Source organism: Chlamydotis macqueenii, chromosome 1, assembly GCF_036417535.1.
Source record: "Chlamydotis macqueenii isolate bChlMac1 chromosome 1, bChlMac1.mat, whole genome shotgun sequence".
In the NCBI taxonomy this organism is placed as follows: Eukaryota; Metazoa; Chordata; class Aves; order Otidiformes; family Otididae; genus Chlamydotis; species Chlamydotis macqueenii.
Genome location: NC_141556.1, coordinates 92,284,008 through 92,300,991, shown reverse-complemented (window position 1 = coordinate 92,300,991; position 16,984 = coordinate 92,284,008). Strand labels below are relative to the sequence as shown.

General features: G+C 44.7%; 1 protein-coding gene and 1 long non-coding RNA gene across 2 annotated transcripts; both read left to right on the top strand.

Annotated features, from left to right (window-relative positions):
- The first annotated feature begins 6,215 nt into the window (after positions 1 to 6,215).
- LOC104484655 (apovitellenin-1) lies at positions 6,216 to 7,643 on the top strand. The gene is made up of 3 exons (XM_010126800.2): positions 6,216 to 6,328; positions 6,723 to 6,882; positions 7,532 to 7,643. Exons 1-3 carry the CDS (start codon positions 6,268 to 6,270, stop codon positions 7,629 to 7,631), a joined length of 321 nt encoding a protein of 106 aa, XP_010125102.1. The 5' UTR covers positions 6,216 to 6,267; the 3' UTR covers positions 7,632 to 7,643.
- A 4,530-nt stretch (positions 7,644 to 12,173) lies between these two features.
- On the top strand, positions 12,174 to 15,314 carry LOC147602203 (uncharacterized). The gene is made up of 3 exons (XR_015258685.1): positions 12,174 to 12,282; positions 13,586 to 13,680; positions 15,219 to 15,314. It is a non-coding gene; the product is annotated as an uncharacterized LOC147602203 (long non-coding RNA).
- The last annotated feature ends 1,670 nt before the right edge of the window (positions 15,315 to 16,984 follow it).

Here is a 16,984-nt window from a genome sequence, read left to right as displayed (position 1 = left end):
TTCATTTACTGTTTTAATTTAAAATGTGCTAGAAAAAGAGAGGTTTTCTGGATGCTGGCTGCTTCCACAGGAAACTGGCTTGCCAAAGACACTTCTTGGATTCAAGAGACTCCACTGACGGCAAGGAACTTTTGGAGCATCTTGTGAATTATTTTGTAACACTAGAGACTGACCAGTATCAATGACTGTATTGCCGAGCTTAATTCCCACCCAGCGCTGCATGAGACACTTGCTACTGTTTGTTCTTCGGTGTCCCAGTTACTGATGTGCTTATGCTTTCCCTTGGAAGACTGATTTGGAGAGGCTTTCACTTTACCCACCTCCTTTTTTTTTCTTCTCTCTGAACAATGATGGAAAACATGACACTTGGAGCAAATACTCCTAGCTGGATATTCAGTGCAGCTGCTGGCCAATCAAAGGCTACTACAGAGAGTGCTCCTTTTCCTACAGTTTCTTGGTTGACAGTGCTTACTTCTGTGTATGGAGATAAAGCAAGAGGACCCGCTAGCTTCTCTGGTTGACTTCATTTTGGAACTGGAGGCCTACTTTTGGAAGACAGAGGCGCTGTTTGCTAGCAGTTGATGGCTAGGACAAAAAAAAAAAGAGCCAAAAGACTAACTTCAAAGTTTGAATTCAAGAAAGGAAGGCTGTATTAAGCATAGTCCTTGTCTGCAATTAGACCCAAACTGTGTATAGTGTGAACTGACCCATGAGTTACATTTGAAATACAGAGAATTAAGTGTGTTTGCAGAACTTGCAAAGCCAGTATCACTCCTGAATCTGGTTCTCAGCCACTGGCCGTGAATCATTTTTATTCTTATTTATTGACATGCTGAGGATTTTATGCACCCCCTCTTCTATGAAGGGCTAGTATTTTTATTAGTTAAGAGGAGTTTATGGTGACTGCAATGACAGAAAATAATATGGGGCTATTTCTTCCAAAAATAGCACCTGTTTTGACTTTAGCATTGCCCTCTGGTGACTTTTAGCAGATACCTAGGGCCCTGCAGATTCTACCCTTGGAAGCTGAATTGGTGGCGTGGAATTTGACTCTTTTCTTATGCTTCCCATAGGTCCATAGATCATGTAGGACAACTTCTTCCTGTCATCTCAACCCATCCCAAATGTCCAGGTTTCAGGGAAGGGCTGCCCCTTTCTCCATCAAGTGTAGAGGCTATTGAGACAACAGTTGAGATCCCAAGATGGAAGCATGGGAAAGAGTTCACTTTCCTTCGCATTCAAGTGTTTGTAAGTCAACATGTGTACAGCAAGTTCTCCCAAGAGCAAGAACTCCCTCACAGAGCAAGAAAACCCAAATGACACTGTGTAACAGTAGCAGCTGTTGAAGCTTGCTGCTGTAGTATCAGCACACTAACTGCAGAGGTTGTGCTTTTTTATCTAAATCCTGCGAAGGAGCCCTCCATCTTTATTTGTTCCTCTAGTCCCCATAATTGAGATAAGGTAACTAATTGTAGATTGTGTGAACACAATTTGTGCTCTCCGAAGTCTGAAGAGTTTTATCTTTATCATACTTGAGGCTCCTCTTCAGACACTTTGTTCATATTTATAAGAAATATTAAACAAAACTCTTCAGGGAAAACTGATTGTATCTCAGTCTTAATTCTGTAACTTCTTAAATTGCGACAGAAGTCGATTAGGTTATCCAGCAGGGAAGCAGAAATGCTACCAGGTTTACTGGTCGACAGACCACTGTGGTTCATAAAACACCAGTTGGTGGGCTGTGACATAATGACAAAGGAAATCTATATATGCATGCTTTACAACTGCAAGCAGACAGAAAAGTGGGAAGGAAATAGTTTCTGCTTTGAATGCTTACTTCTATTTTTAATTGGCTATAAATGAAAGCCGTTGTGACAGCACTGCACAATACTATGTGGACTCTTTTTTCCAGTAAGATTACAGGGTCTTTGACTTTTTAAAAGAGAGAGAGAATTAAGCAGCTCAAATACTGCACACTGAAAGAAATAACAGTAGGAAATAGCCTAACTTCATTCTTTCTAAGCTGCAATTTATTCGTGCTTAATTTTTCAGCCATTCCAAAGAGCCGATGTTCATATGTCAGCCCATTTGTGATGAAAAAAGTTGAATATATTTCACATATGGGAGTTATTGCCATTCTAGGCTTTTGTTCTTCCTGTCATGCAGTTGAAGGAATATACCTTACCCCCAAGAATGAATTTTCTGTCTCAGAAAAAGTGCCTTGTTAGCCACTGGAGTTACCCTAATTTAAAATAATAATGTAATGAGTAAGTGACCATGCCACATGGGGCAGATAAGGATGCCTGTGCTGCTCCTGTCAGGTGCTTTCCATCTAAGACCAGAGATTCATAAAAGAGATTAAAAAATCATGTAACTTTTCCTTGATTAAGACAGGCCTCGCAATATCGGGCTTTCTTGCTTATTTGCAGAGCACCCTGCCATTCTGGAATGCCCATTCCAGGAATGGAGGGCAAGGGCTGCTTCTTGTGCAATCATTGATCCGGTCTTGGCAAGTGCCTGCTTGGCAGTAGAGAGGGCTTAAGTGCCCAGTTGCTATCTCTGGGATTGTATTCATGATAGCACTAGCTAAAGTTAGGCTAACTTCGGGGATGGAGGGGGAAGTTACCTTGTGTGGTAACAACCACAATGCAAAGCTCTTCAGCGGTACGTATGACCACACAGGGTAGCCAAGTCCCCTCTGTGTTACTACCTCCAGCAGCACATCAGTTTAAAACACCCACTTCATATGGTTAGAGCCTTCCATTTGTCAACCTCACATAGGACAGAGATGACACTTGAGGCTATCTTAAATTAACCCCTGGAAGTAATGACTGCTTGTTGCTAATTCTGCTAAGTTTAATACCTATAATGTGCCTTGTGCTGGTCTGCCGAATATTGCAGCTGTAAAAGCAGATTGTAAATGTGTAGATTCTCTTAAATTACTATCAAATGTATATTTAAAATATAAGAGAACTTTGAACCACTTGCTCTTGTGTGTTCTTTCTAGATGATAAATTGCTTTTTAGTGTTTGCACCAGAAGTGGAACTGAAAATTCTCTGTTCTTACTTCTGGAATTAACCTTGTTATACGTTAGTATGAATTTTATCTTGTTCTTTTTTGGACAAAAATGCAAAATGGTTTGGTTGCATGGGGGAATTTTTTTTTTTTTGTTGTTCTTCTTATTTTGGGAGACTTTCTCCTTTGTTTTTCTAAGAAGATAATTTGAATAAATATTCACCAAGAGAATGGAAAAATGTGTGGGAAACTATTGGCAGCCCTCTCGAATGATGTCACCCACTGTAGCAGACTTGGCTGCCACGTTTGTAAAATGAGAACGCTTACTGTTTGATTCTGAAGTACTTTGAGCTCTGTGAGAAGAAAAGTCTTCTAGAAATTTTCTTTGGTTGATAAATGAAGATTCTGGTTGTGCATTTCACACTTTCCATAAGCGATAGTCACTTAATAAAGTGGCTGACATTAAGAATGGACGTCTGTGAGGTCTCACACAATAGGCTTCACTGATGCCTCATGTCCTCCCCCTACTGCTCAGTGGCTGCATGTGCCAAATATAGACGGCCTAATGGAACACCCAACGGCCACTTGGAACTTGAGCTATGGGAAAAGATGCCCTACAGTGGGAATGCAGCCACTTTCTGACTGGGATCAGGTCCCCAGGGAGCCTGGGGAAAAGCTACCACAGAATCATAGAATGGTTTGGGTTGGAAAGGGCCTTTAAAGATCATCTCATCCACCCTGCCCCTGCCACGGGCAGGGACATCTTTCACCAGATCACGTTGAGCCCCATCCAACCTGACCTTGAACATTTCCAATGACAGGGTGTCCACAACTTCTCTGGGCAACCTGTTCCAGTGTCTCATCATCCTCATCATAAAGAATTATTTCTTATATCCAATCTAAATCTACCCTCTTTCAGTTAAAACTATTTCCCCTTGTCCTGTCACTACAGGCCTTGGTAAAAAGTATTTGTCTTTCTTATAGACCCCCTTTAAACATTGAAAGGCTGCAATAAAGTCTCACTGGAGCCCTCTTGTCTCCAGGCTAAGCAACCCCAATTCTTTCAGCCTTTCTTCACAGGAGAGGTGTTACATCCCTCTGATCATTTTTCACGGCCCTCTGCACCTGCTCTGACACGTCCATGTCTTTCTTGGGCTGGGAGCCTTGGAGCTGAATGTTTCCTCTGGGTAAGTTTTGACAGCTGGCTCAGATGTATGCCCATCTTGTCAGCCTGTGCAAAAAGACTTGGGCACGGGGAAAGAACAAACGTGAGAAGGATGCACAGTTACCTCTGTGCACCATTTGGTTAATGTATTTGTTGGAAATGGAGAGTAAAATACCCATGGGCATAATAGCCGCAAGTAAGTTCCAAATGTCAGAGCAGTGAGGTTATGGCACATGCCTTCCCACAGGAAGAGTGGGAGCAAAATTCAGCCCAGTTCTAGCTACTGTTAATGTGGAATTTGGTCAACTTATGAAAGGGGCTTCTATGACATTGTTGCCTGCAAAAGTAGGGGACTCAGTGACCCAGGAGTTGCCTTCCATGTCTCTTAGGCTCAGGTCAGACTGACCCTTCATTACCAAATCTCAATAACAGGTCCAGAGTCCTCCACAGCTTCTTGCCTGTCCAACTGAGCTGGATGTGCTTGCAAAAGAGCAAATGGGGAAACAAAGCAGGACCTTTGACCCCTTGCTATCGCTATATTAGCTCTGCATAAATGCCGGTGTCTCAGATGAGCATCTACCTCAGCTTCGTCGAGAGAAAGGAGAACAGGTAAGAGCTGAATTCTGTTCCGGGTGGTATGGACTTTGTGACTGGTGTATCTAGCACACAGAGAAGTGAGTGGAGATGGTCTTCTATTTCACCCCATTTCTTACTGCAAGCCAAAGTGTGGGCCCTTCTCACGCTCCATAGCTAGGAGTATCGCTGAAATGGAGGAGGATATTAGTGCTTGAGGTGACCTGGATTGAAGCTTGAGTGATGGATGCTCCATAAGACACTCACAAAAGGGTCAAGCTTGTGGTAGGGATTGCAGACTTTCAGTGCTGGAAGATTTATCACCTTTCCCTAGCTGGCTTCAAGAATGAAGTGACTACAGTGACTACAGACTCTAAAGCAAGATCACCTCTATGCTCTTGGGAAGCAAATGTATACCTTTTGTCTAATGAGGGAGAAACTGGCCCTAGGATTAAAAAATCAAGGAAGGGTGGTAACAGAGCAACTACTGCTGGTCAGCAATTGTCTAGGGAAGATAGAGTGGTAGCTTTTGGAGGTAATCTGTGCACAGAAGGAAACAAAAATGGGTGGAAACTTCCTTACTGTGGAATAAAAAGGAGCATGGACTTGTAGCTACCTGGAACAGGATTTAGAAAAGCAGTCACGTGTAACAGACTTGCAGCGTCTTTTGCCATTGCAATTCCTAGCACTGCAATGTGCTGCAGCCCTCTAATTCAGGACATAAATCAAGTTTAACTTCTAAACATCTTTTTAAGTGCAGCATGTTTGAAAAGCTTGTTTAGATGTAATGTCATCTTTTCAACATACCAAGTATCAACACTTCAAGAGTTCCTCTAATTCTGGCTTTTTTAATAGACAGAATAAAGGAGGTTGGATGAGGTTAAGTTTGCACTTATTCCCTTTTGAGAACTTGTTCTGCCTGGGCTACCACTTGCTTTGTTAATCCGAGTGTGGAAAAGACAAGAGAACTTGGTTTGGTCTTTCCTCAACTAGAGCAAGACAAAATACTCAGATCACTGGGTCACTGAGATGATCATTGTATGTGATGTATTCAATACCACAATGTTCTTTAGAGCAATTTACAAAAAAAAATCCAAGTAAAAAAATCCTACATTATGTATTTTTCAGTTGTGTGCGGAGGAAATGTATTCCGACATCTGCCAGTTTTAGTGGTTCACTCTTATGCTGGAAAAAAGAATTTTAGCTCTCATATAAAAGAAATAATAACTTTAACTGTCACATACTTCTTGGAGCTCTAAAAGCTATCATTAATTGTGGATATTTGTGAATATACACCTAAAAGTACACTTTAATTTTTATACTATTTTTTCCTCATTTCTTCAGAGGAAACGCACCATGACCTTTCCTGTTCTCTTCTTCATTTATTGGTTAGGTTTGTTGCAAAAATCTGGTGTTTAACTGACGTGTTTTATTTCTCTGAAAACAAACAAAATATTGTATGCTGACTCAAGCAAGTCTCTTGGTGTAGAGAGCGGAACGGGTACTGCAAACCATGCTGCAATCCAGGGCGTTGGTGATAGCTCTGATTCTGCTCCTTAGCACCACTGTCCCTGGTAAGTCTGAAAAGCTTTTCTGTCTGCCTGAGACAAAGCTCAGCTCTACGGGTTCTCACTTGCCTTAGAGAAGTCTTACCTCTCCATAAAGTAGAACTGAAGCCCAATAACACAGTTCAAGACTATTAATATACAGTGCTTGACAGCATGAAACAAGTCAGTAGGGGCCTGACGTGAAATTGTCTGTACCTGGTGCAAATACTCTGCCATGCAAGGCATATGACCTAGATGCCCAAAAATTAGTAAGGAGGTGCTGCCGGATGCTGCTAGAGCAAAATCTAGGGAAGGTTTTGAATCTCAGAGTTTCAAGTCTCTTTCCACTGTGCCTGGGGGAAGATATCAGAGACACAAGTGACTGGAGAAGCTTCATGGTTTTTTGCCTCCTCTTTCTCAGAAGTGCACTCAAAGTCCATCTTTGAAAAAGACCGTCGTGACTGGTTGGTCATCCCCGACGCAATTGCAGCTTACATCTATGAAACTGTGAACAAAATGTCCCCTAAAGTCGGTCAGTTCTTGGTGGATGCTGCCCAGACCCCAGCAGTTGTTGCAACCAGGTATGGAAAGATCTTCTGCACTAGCACTGCAATAAGCCATGGGTGGAAAGGGAGAGGGACAAGTGGGAGAAAGCTGTTTAATTAAGTAGCTACATGGGGAGACCCAACGGGAAATGAACCAGCAACCAAAGCCTGATGTGACTGCAACGGGAGTCGGGTACTGGAAGGTGGGGAAGGATGATACAGTTTCACGTGAAAGTGCAACCTCTTCCCAGGGATGCACATTTAACATAACAATGCTTGTGGGGACAGAAGTTTCTGCTTTTTATACATAGGCAGTGAGGGAGGGGGCCACTGGCTGATGGGGGATCAGCTGCCCTGGAAAGGGCTGGGCGGGTGCTGCCGTGCTGTCTGTGAGGGGCTGAGTGCTGAAGGTGCTGGGAACACTGCTGTCACTCAACACAAATCACAGAATTGGCTCTAGCTGTAAATACATACTCCTCAAAAGGGGAAAGAGTTTCCCCCCAAAGGAAAAGCACGATGACCCAAGAGATACAGTTTCATGTAAGTCATGGCAAACACATACTGTCTATTCCTGTCTTCTGAGGAGCTTTGCACTCACAGTGACAGGCAGTGCGATAACTACAGCAGACGGAGATTATCCTCACGTATTTGTGTATCTTAGCACATACACTGTCATCTCCTGCAGGAACTTCCTCATCAGAGAAACAGCTAAACTCAGTATACTGGCTGAACAGCTGATGGAAAAAATAAAGAACCTGTGGTACACAAAAGTCCTTGGCTACTAGCCAGCTGAAGACAAGTCAGTGTTTGCTGATGGGAGTTGGTACCACCCTGAGGTGTCCTCTTTCCCCCTGCCCCTACTACGGACCACGATAAGACAGAATCGATGTTCCTCTTAATGCCACTAGAGGGAACGCAGCTTCAAAGACCAAAGGATGGAAGGCATCTGCTGAAGTCTCCCCCAGAAAAACACCCGGTGCAGGGCATGGGGAAGGCAATGAGATTGTAGAGCTCTTCTGCAGCCAAATCCTGAAAATTAATTCCTCCTGAATGGCTCGGTCATTGCCCCTCTAATAAAAAAACTTTGGTTGTTACACTTCCTTAAGTTTCCTGTTTATATTAACTGTTACAAAATCACATCCACCTTGGCATCCCATTCTGCTGAGAACGCAGCTGTAATTCACAAGAAGTTGTCGCAGGTAATGCTAACAAACCCTGACCATTCAGGCACATTTAACTAAGCTCAGGTTCTTCTCAGGTGGGTGGGGGCACGACCTAAGCATCTTTCGGGGTAGCCACATCATGGCAACCATAACCTCGTATCAGGAAAGACCATGAACTGTTGGGTCCTACTGATTGTGTTCCTTGGTTAGGTAAGAAGCAAGCAGGTGCACCTGTATCAAGTGACTGAAGATTTCAGATCATTTGGGAAAACAAGTGCTGGTAAACTGAACTGTCCATCCATCTGAGCAGGACTCTGAAAGTATGTTTTATCAACCAAACAGTGAGACTACTGAATAGCATTTCCAAAGGAACTGGGAGATATCAATCTCTGGCCCTTCCCGTGGAAGTGTGCAAGAGAGCAAGGGTGACGAGGGGTGAAAGGAAGGAGGGATAAGCAACAGAGACTGAAGGAAGTAAAAGAATCAGCAGCAACTGCACTAAAAGCTGAATGTGTTTTCTCAAGGCTATCCCTTTCCCAAACCTGCACCGGGTTTGACTACAGAAATTAACTCAAACAGCTGACAAAAGGCTAAGTAGCAGATGAAGGCCAACAAAGAATCATAGAATGGTTTGGGTTGGAAGAGACCTTCAAAGGTCATCTAGCCCAACCCCCCAACATCCACCGGCACCTGTGGGAGAACGGCCCTGACCCCACATACACAGTTCTAGGCCTCTATTTCAACCTGTTCTCCACATTTTCCAACAGTATTTGATCATCTCAGGAGACCAGGCTTGACCACTGTCAAGCTTCAATGCCTCCATTGCTTGGGCAGCACTGGGGGGAAGAATGTCCTAAGCCAACAGTAAGGCTCTTTCTCCAACCTGAAGTGCTGGATACTGAAAATATGTGTGTCCACTTCCTTTCTCAATGATCAGAAAGACTTACTGCCAGCAGTACCTGATTCTCCAAAGCTTCCATTGAGCCAGTCTGAATTTCCTCTCCCAAGATCTTTGCTACTGAGAAGAGCCTTCTTCAGCACAAACTTGAACATATTGTAGCTGTTGTCCTTTTGGAGCAATTTGGTAGGCTAATTATAATATAGGAGAAATTAGTCCCCTATGTTTTAGGGTTGGTTTGTTGTTGTTGTTGTTGTTGTTTTGTTTTATTTCTGTATTATCAGTTGTCTCAGCTATCAATATAAACTTGCACTTAATCAGTTGTCTCAAATAAAAAATTTCATTTCACATTTTCTATGTCACAGCAGCTGCTTGGTACCACTTGATGATCTTAAGGGTCTTTTCCAACCTAAATGATTCTATGATTCTATGTCCAATCAGAATGAAATCAGTGTCCTCATGCAGAGCAGCAAGTTCTTCCATCTGCAGTTGCTTCATCACTTCTGCAGAGCTCTTTAGCAGATTTCTTTATTGGCACCTGTTTTGTTTAGGCTGCCTGTGCTTCCCTGGTCACGTGTGAGTGTGCACATCCACATATATTATGTAAATACACCGGTAGTTAGAGGAAGGTTTAGAAAAGCATAGTTTGGGTTGATACGAGCATTTACCACATGAAAGAGCTAGAAACTTCAGCTTTTTCTGCTAGAGATGATTTCTTACCTGCTGCTTGTGCATGTGTCTGCTTAATCTATCTCTCTTTTTTCCCTAATATAATCCTTGTAGGAGAAGCCCTACAGCTTAAATCCCCCCTTGCCCCAGGGAAGAATTCAGCATTACAAGTTTCCTCAGGATAGAGCTTGTTCTTTTGGCACTTCAAAAGTGTTTATTTCTGAAAGACTGAAAGTCATGAGTCACATGAAAGAGCCTGAATGTGCCCTAAAGAGTTTGATGTCCTAGAAATCATTGCTTCAGCCTTTTCAATCTATTTGTATGCACTGCCAAAATGGGTAGGAAAAAGTTTGGAAAGTATAGGGGGCTCATGTTGCATTTCAAGTCTATTCTGTGACTTCATCAATGCAACCCATAAGCATTTCTGTATTGCATCACTGCACAGCTGGAGCAGAGCAGTACCTGGTATGAATTCCATGCTAAAACTTGACAAACTTTTGATATTTTGTTAAATGCACTTTTATAACCCTTTTGTTCTTCTGCAATGTAACCTCCAGAAAATCCAAGCCAGTGTAGGAAGATTCAGACTAGGAAATTTTTTTTACAATGAGGGTGGTGGAACACTGGAACAGGTTGCCCAGGGAGGTGGTGGATGCCCCACCCCTGGAAACATTCAAGACCAGCTTGGGCGGGGCTCTGAGCAACCTGATCTGGTTGGAGATGTCCCTGCTCCTTGCAGGGGGGTTGGACTAGATGACCTTTAAAGGTTCCTTCCAACCCAAACTACTACAGGATTCCATGATTCTATGATTAGCTGTTTGGTATTTGACCAATTTTAGTATACAGGCAAAACTAAATCAGCCCATAGATCTCTGTATTGGTTTCTACTGAATCTCCTGATCATGTAGTTATCTATGCATTTGTATGCTTTAAAAGAAGTAAGCAAAACCTTCCATCCAGGTGGTTAATCTGCTGTACAATCTACAATGTAGGGCAATCTATGAAGAGCAAAGTAGAAAACCTCGCACTGCCACTTCTGACTCTGAAGTTACTGACATCACCCTTTGGTGAGTTCCTTAAAGACAGAAACTAACAGCTGAGACAGCATTCAGGCTGGAATCAGGTAGGAAAAAAAAAAGGCATTTTATCCCAAAGGGGATCCTGGGGCGAATTCAGGAGACAGGTAATGAGGAGGCCATATGCTTTACTCTCACAGCTAAAATATTTCACATCTACTTTTCAGTAGGAATAAACACCTTAATCTGTAATTTGTCTGTAAAACAGGGATGGAAATCACTTCCCTAGTGATGTCTGTGAAAGTTCACCAAGTGCTTCAAGATTCTTGGAGAGGCTTCGTAAGTGAAGCATTCATTTCAGTGAGATTCATGTCACAGAAACTTTCTTTGTGAGTAATCATCATTCACTTAGCAGCTTTGGGAAAGCTTGTGGTGTAACTGGTTCAACTGAGTCCATTGAAATGAAATCTTAAGAAATGTCAGTTTTCTGTTGTTTCTGAGATGGATGAATAACATCTCATGATTTCTGCAAAAACACCCTTTACCAAAAAATATCTATAATGCTGAATACTTTACACCATTTTCAGTGGCTCAGAGTGTTGATGGCACAGAACTGTTTGGCTTTTACACTTCCTAGTTCCCCTCACCTCTCACTTCAACACTCGGAAAAGTCACGCATTAATGCGAACGAACGCACACACGCCTTGGACTGCACACTCCTGTCAGCAATGGCAGCCGTCCTTGTCGACAGCGACAGACAGCCCCCGTCCTTCAGCTGCAGAAACCTGAACACGAGGCGTTTTCTCCTTCCGAGGAGAGACGAGGACTGGAAAAAGTCACATGAAATATTTGAAATTTATGGCTGCTGGTCACTACTTGAAGAGCCGTGTGGTGATTTCCCCTACACACACACACACCAGGCAGACACATTTCCACCTAACTTGTGTGCTTTGTCCTCTGGTGATGGCTGTGCGGGCAGGGACAGAGCGGTGCAGCTACCACCGCCATGACAGAGCGGGCAAAGATGGTGGATGGCCAGAGTGAGGCGTGGGGCTGACACAGCTTTCTTGCAGATGGGTCTGTGCTTTCCACAGGCTTTTGGCAAAAAGAAGCTTTATCAAATTTAACGAGTAAACACCAAAATGACGAACGGACCACACGACTGCATGTGTGTTTTGTCAGTAACGAAAACTGGCAGCCAGAAAACGCAGGTGGCTCCCGAGGAGGCCCAGGCAGAAGAGTGGCAGTGGGCGGCGCGGCAGGCGCCTGCCGCCCTCCAGCAGCGCGAAGGCAGGGGGCTACCGGCCGCCGCCGTGCGCGGCGAAGGGGGCAGGAGAGCCGCCTCAGGCGGGACCGTTGGGAGTCTCCGGGGCGAGGGGATTAAACGAAGCCGGGAGTCCCGGCGAGGCGCGGGCGGGTGACCGAAAGCCTTGCGTGCCAAGGCGGCCCGGCGGAGATCAGTCAGCGTCTGTCTCCCTTTCGCTCACCGCCCGCGGCCTCCCGCCGCCGCGGCGAGCGCTGACTCAGAGCGGCACCCCCGCCGCCACCCGCTTCGCACGCGATGCCTCTCCCCCGCTCCTCACCATCGCCCCCGCCGCGCTCCCGGCCGCCGCATTCCCGTCCCGCTCGGGTTCGGGACGGGGACGGGGACGGCGGCGGCGGCACGGCCGGCAGCGGCCCAGGAGCGCAGGTAGGCTGGGGCAGCGGGAGTGCCGGGGCGCGGCTGCACGGCGCCTCCTCCCCGGCGCAGACACACACTCACGTATTAAGCATTTTGAGAGGGGGGGATGTTGGTTTTTGGGAAGCTGCGGTACCTTCAGCCCCCAGGCCGGCACCGGGCAGCCGCCGCGGCGGGGCCGGGCTGGCCCCGGGGCCCTGCTGCGGGCAGAGGGGATGGGGGTTCTCCCGGCAGCCGGGCGCCGCCCGGGGAAGGCCAAGGGGGTCCCCAGCCCCGCGTTGGGGCCGCTCGGGGAGGCGGGAGTCGAGCAGAGGTGCCAGGGGCTCGGGAGGAGCCGTTCTGGAGCAGTAAACCCAGGTTTTGGGGCAGCTGGGACGGGTGAATCGCTCCCTCCCGGCCGGCGAGGGCCCACCCGTGGAGTGGGAAGGGGTGTGTTGGCAGGGCCCGAGTTGGGGTTGAGAGGCCGCAGCTGGGACGGTGTTGGGTGGGGAGGGTTTGAATGTTGTTTCCGTAATATGTAGAAAGACGGTTTTTCACAGACGTTTGCCCGCTTTACCTGCACGCTCACCAGTGAGGTGGGAGTTCCTGTTGCTTGGGTGTATTAATGACTGTGCTGTGCTTTGCAGACCCTAATTTTCTGGGGGAGAGGGAGGGTGTGCCAAACCAAATGATCCCATATTACAGAATTCCTCTTTAGGCTTAGATTTTGGGGTGATAGGGACTAGGTCACTTCTCAAAAAATGCTTTAAGAAACGTGTCTGGTTTTGCTATTCGAAAAACTAGAAAATGGCAGCACAAGTGCCAACTATATTGTCAGTAGCTGTGGTAAAACTGCTTTATTAAAGTTTCCTGGTGCTATAAATGCAGCAGTGTTCAAATGTGTGCCTCAGCATCAGGTACCGTCCTTGTCTTGTGGGAGATGCACTAACCAGCTCACTGCTGTGCCGGGAGCTTATCTGGAAATGGTTTGTAAGAGAAGTTGCTGTCAACCCTGAGTTGCACCGATTACTGAATATCTTAACAGCAGAATAAATATTTACAAGTACAGCTGTGATATATGCCAGTGAAGAGCACACATCTTTTATTTACACAGCCTCCTATCTCCAGATTTACAGTAGCATCCCCATTAAATGGGTTCAGATACTGGGTTTAAGGCTGCTTTAGTCAGAGTCCACTTAAGAGCCAAAAGCTGCAGGCGCGAGACAAAATGCGTAACTCAGTGTCTGAAAACAAACAGATTAAATTCACCGCTTAGAACCACTACTACAAGATTTTTTTTTTAATTCTAATTGTAACATCTTTTTTTCTCTCCCAGGGTTCCCTTGTCCCTTGCATTTCTGCAGAGTGATGATGTTAAAGTCCTAACATTGGAGGATTGCTCCCTTTGGAGTGGGGTGCAGACCCCTCCAGGTAACCTTCCCTGCAAAGATGTCTTCAAAATGGTGTGCTCAGGTTGGCTTTGCCACTTGGAGAGTGCAGAAGTGTAGAACAGCTGACATGGCTGCATGATCTGCAGGACTAATCTGTTTTCAGTTGTGGTTAGTAAAACACAAAGTTCTTTTTTTAAAAAGAAAAAGATCCACACAAATCAAACCTTGTTAATAGTTCCAGGCTGTTGTATCCTTAGTTTAATGCTGTCTTTTGTCAGCTAAACTGCCACTGTAGCTATTACCTAATTCAGCATCTGAGGTTTCCCATGTTTCAGAGCTGCTTTGCTTGGTGTGAAAGTGGGAAGTCACAAATTTCTCCTTTTTGTGTGTCAAAAATTGTTGGGAGTTACATGACTATACAGTTACTTTGCCAATTTAAGTAACTCATTATGAAAGTTGGTTTGGGCAGGTAAAAGCTTGTGGTGATTTTTAAATTTAAAAGGAGCTCTTAGTATTCTAATAATAAAGTTGACTTAAAAGAAGTAATAATTTGTAAAAATAACCCTGGTAGGTATTGCTAGTGGAAGAGAATGCTGATTTTATTTGGAGTTATCCTTTTCCCAAATAGTAGTTCGATGCCTTAGAAAAATAAAGATGTACTATAGAAAATCAATACACACATACATGACATGTAATACTTTAATATTAATTGAGAAGCAGTGCTTCATCCAAACTAGTCATTCATATGATTAACTTCTATATTTGCAAAAACATCCTTTGTCCATATAAACTCTGTCCTTCTAAGGACTTCCTTAGAAGCTAAGCTTAAAAATTTTCACTTCAGTTGTAAGCACCTTTTGCTCCATCATATATTTTTGTGGAGGGTGCACTGGGTGGCTGAAAAAGGGAGGAAAATAAATATTTCTGTATTTAATTGACTAAATGTAGGTCAGTAATTTTTGCCAGCTTACGTGCAGTGCTAGAAATACGCTGCAGGCAACTGTCATCTGTCAGCCTGGAGGAAAATGCTTGTGGCAAAAGGCAAAACACAAGAATACTGGGCACTGTTACAAGTCTTTTGGGCAACTCATTGGCAGCCAGCCACCATAGAGGGCTGGCAGGTAATGCAGACATTGCTAACTCATGTTATGTCATAACACATAAAATCAGACTATGGAGTGTGAATGCACAAAGTACTTCAGTAATCCACAAGCACTTGTTCACACAGGGTGCCAGGGTTTATGATTGACAAACCTGACTTACATAACTGAGGAAATAAAAAATCTAGTTTTGAGGCACCTAAACTGGTATGTGGGAGCACATCTGTTCCCTGAGTGAACTGACAATTTGGTGATGCTAGCAGCTGGTTATGTCCTCAAAGCCTGTCGGCTTTCTTTTTAAATGAACGTTCGTTTCTCCTCGTGTTTGCAAAGAAAGCATGTGGCTAAAGGGTAAACCTACCAGTTCAAAAGCAATTAAAAGGATCCTCTGAATATATTTGCATGGCATCTCATGATTTTCTGTGAATTTTGTGAATTCTGGGAAGAAATGATAGGCTACTGTTATGTTTTTTGACAGATTAAAGTCAAGGATAATCTATGCTTATTTGCTCTGAGTGAACTAGATGATTGCCTGAGGTCTCCTCCAGCTGTGCTACACTGGTAATGCCACTTGTGTTAAAGTATGAGTCAGAATACAAGTTTGCGTTCTTAAAATAAAAAGGGAGAAGGCTGCATGTAACTATTTGTCCTTTCTGTGAACATGAGACATTGTGTCAAAAAACAGTAGTATTCTACAGCTGTTAGCAGACACCTCAGCCTCTGTGTTTTTACACTACAGTTTATCACCTTCATTCTACGTGTGTTTCACACACGAATCGAATGATGCCCATTGTGTGGCTGGAGCCCTTGGTTTGTTTTTCTGTCTGATAAAAATGTTGACACTTCCATGCAAAGACTCGATTCAGTGTAAGATGAACTGACAATTGGTTTTTGTTGTTGTTTTAGTTTAATGATAAGACTGCAAATACATACTTTGGTCCTTGCTCACTATGTGCAGTGTTTTGGAAATCCTGTTTTTATTGTAATCTTCCTTTTTCACTTCCTCTGGACCTTTTCACAAGACTTGATTTAGGGCACATGCTTTCCTATTTGGTCTTAAGTCTTCTTTTTTTTTTTTTTTTTTTTTGATCCACTTAGCCTCACTCTCCACCTCTAACTTTCAGGTATGGCTGAAGTGGGCATTGTCTGGGTATGTGGTCTAAAGGGGCATCCAGCGGTAGAGCAGCGCATCAGCTGTAGCTGTGCTGTCTGCTTTGCCTTTGCCAGAGGTCTGGAGAACCAAGCTGGTGGCTGACTGCTGCAGGAGGGCTGGGTGTGCAGAGGTGAAAATGCTGGTGGGGAAGGATGGCCTTACGGCCAGCAGAGTGGGAAGCTTCCCTCCCAGGGGCTTATTCCCTCCAGCACCCTCCCAGCTGGGTCCCTTTCCATGGCAGAAACCTTGTCCCATCCTGAACCTGAAGCTTGAGGGTGGCAGGCTTGGTTTTGCCTGATCTTTTGGGGGTGTTCCCTAGTGGTGCTTTCTGTCCAGCTGCTGGGCACTGGAGGAAGGTGCTAGCTTTGCCTGTTACAGAACGGAGAGGCGAATCAGCCTTCCAACACACAAAGCACTCATGTTTTGCTGTGTGATGCGCTGGCCTGCAGTGCAGCCAGAGCTATGGGAGCCACGTGGGTTAGGGCACCTGAGCTGCTTTCATTTGACTAGTTCACAGGTTTGGTATAGATGGAAAAAATGCCAGCATGCACTTCAGTGTCAGCTTGCAACCCAAACGTACAATCCCGTATTGATATTCCCATTGCTGCACCTTTGCTGCCTTTGCCTGTGATCACTGCTGCATTTGGCTGAGCACGTTCACAGCTTCCAGTGTTGCAGTTGCCAGTTCAAGCTGTGGTGCAAATGAAGCCAAAGCGAGGCACAAACTGCAGAGGGACCTGTGGTGCCTGCCTGGGGGAAGGTCCCCGTGTCTGCCATTACTCCCTGATAGTGCTGGCTCACCTTCTTACAAACCACATGAGAAGAGCATGCATGCCTTAGCAGAGAACACAAGTGCCTAAATTGGCATGATCTTGCCCTACACTTTATCCAGGTTGCTTAAAGGCAATTTAAGGAAGGTGCAGTTAATACTATCAGGAAACCTAGTACAGCAGCACAGCTGGGAACATTTACTCAGCTGGCTCAGCTCTATATAGATGAGTGAAGCCATGTAATGATGGGAGTTTCATGGGTTTTCAGATCTTTGGGAGCTGAATCATTAGCATAAACTCTGAAACAGGACACGCTAATCC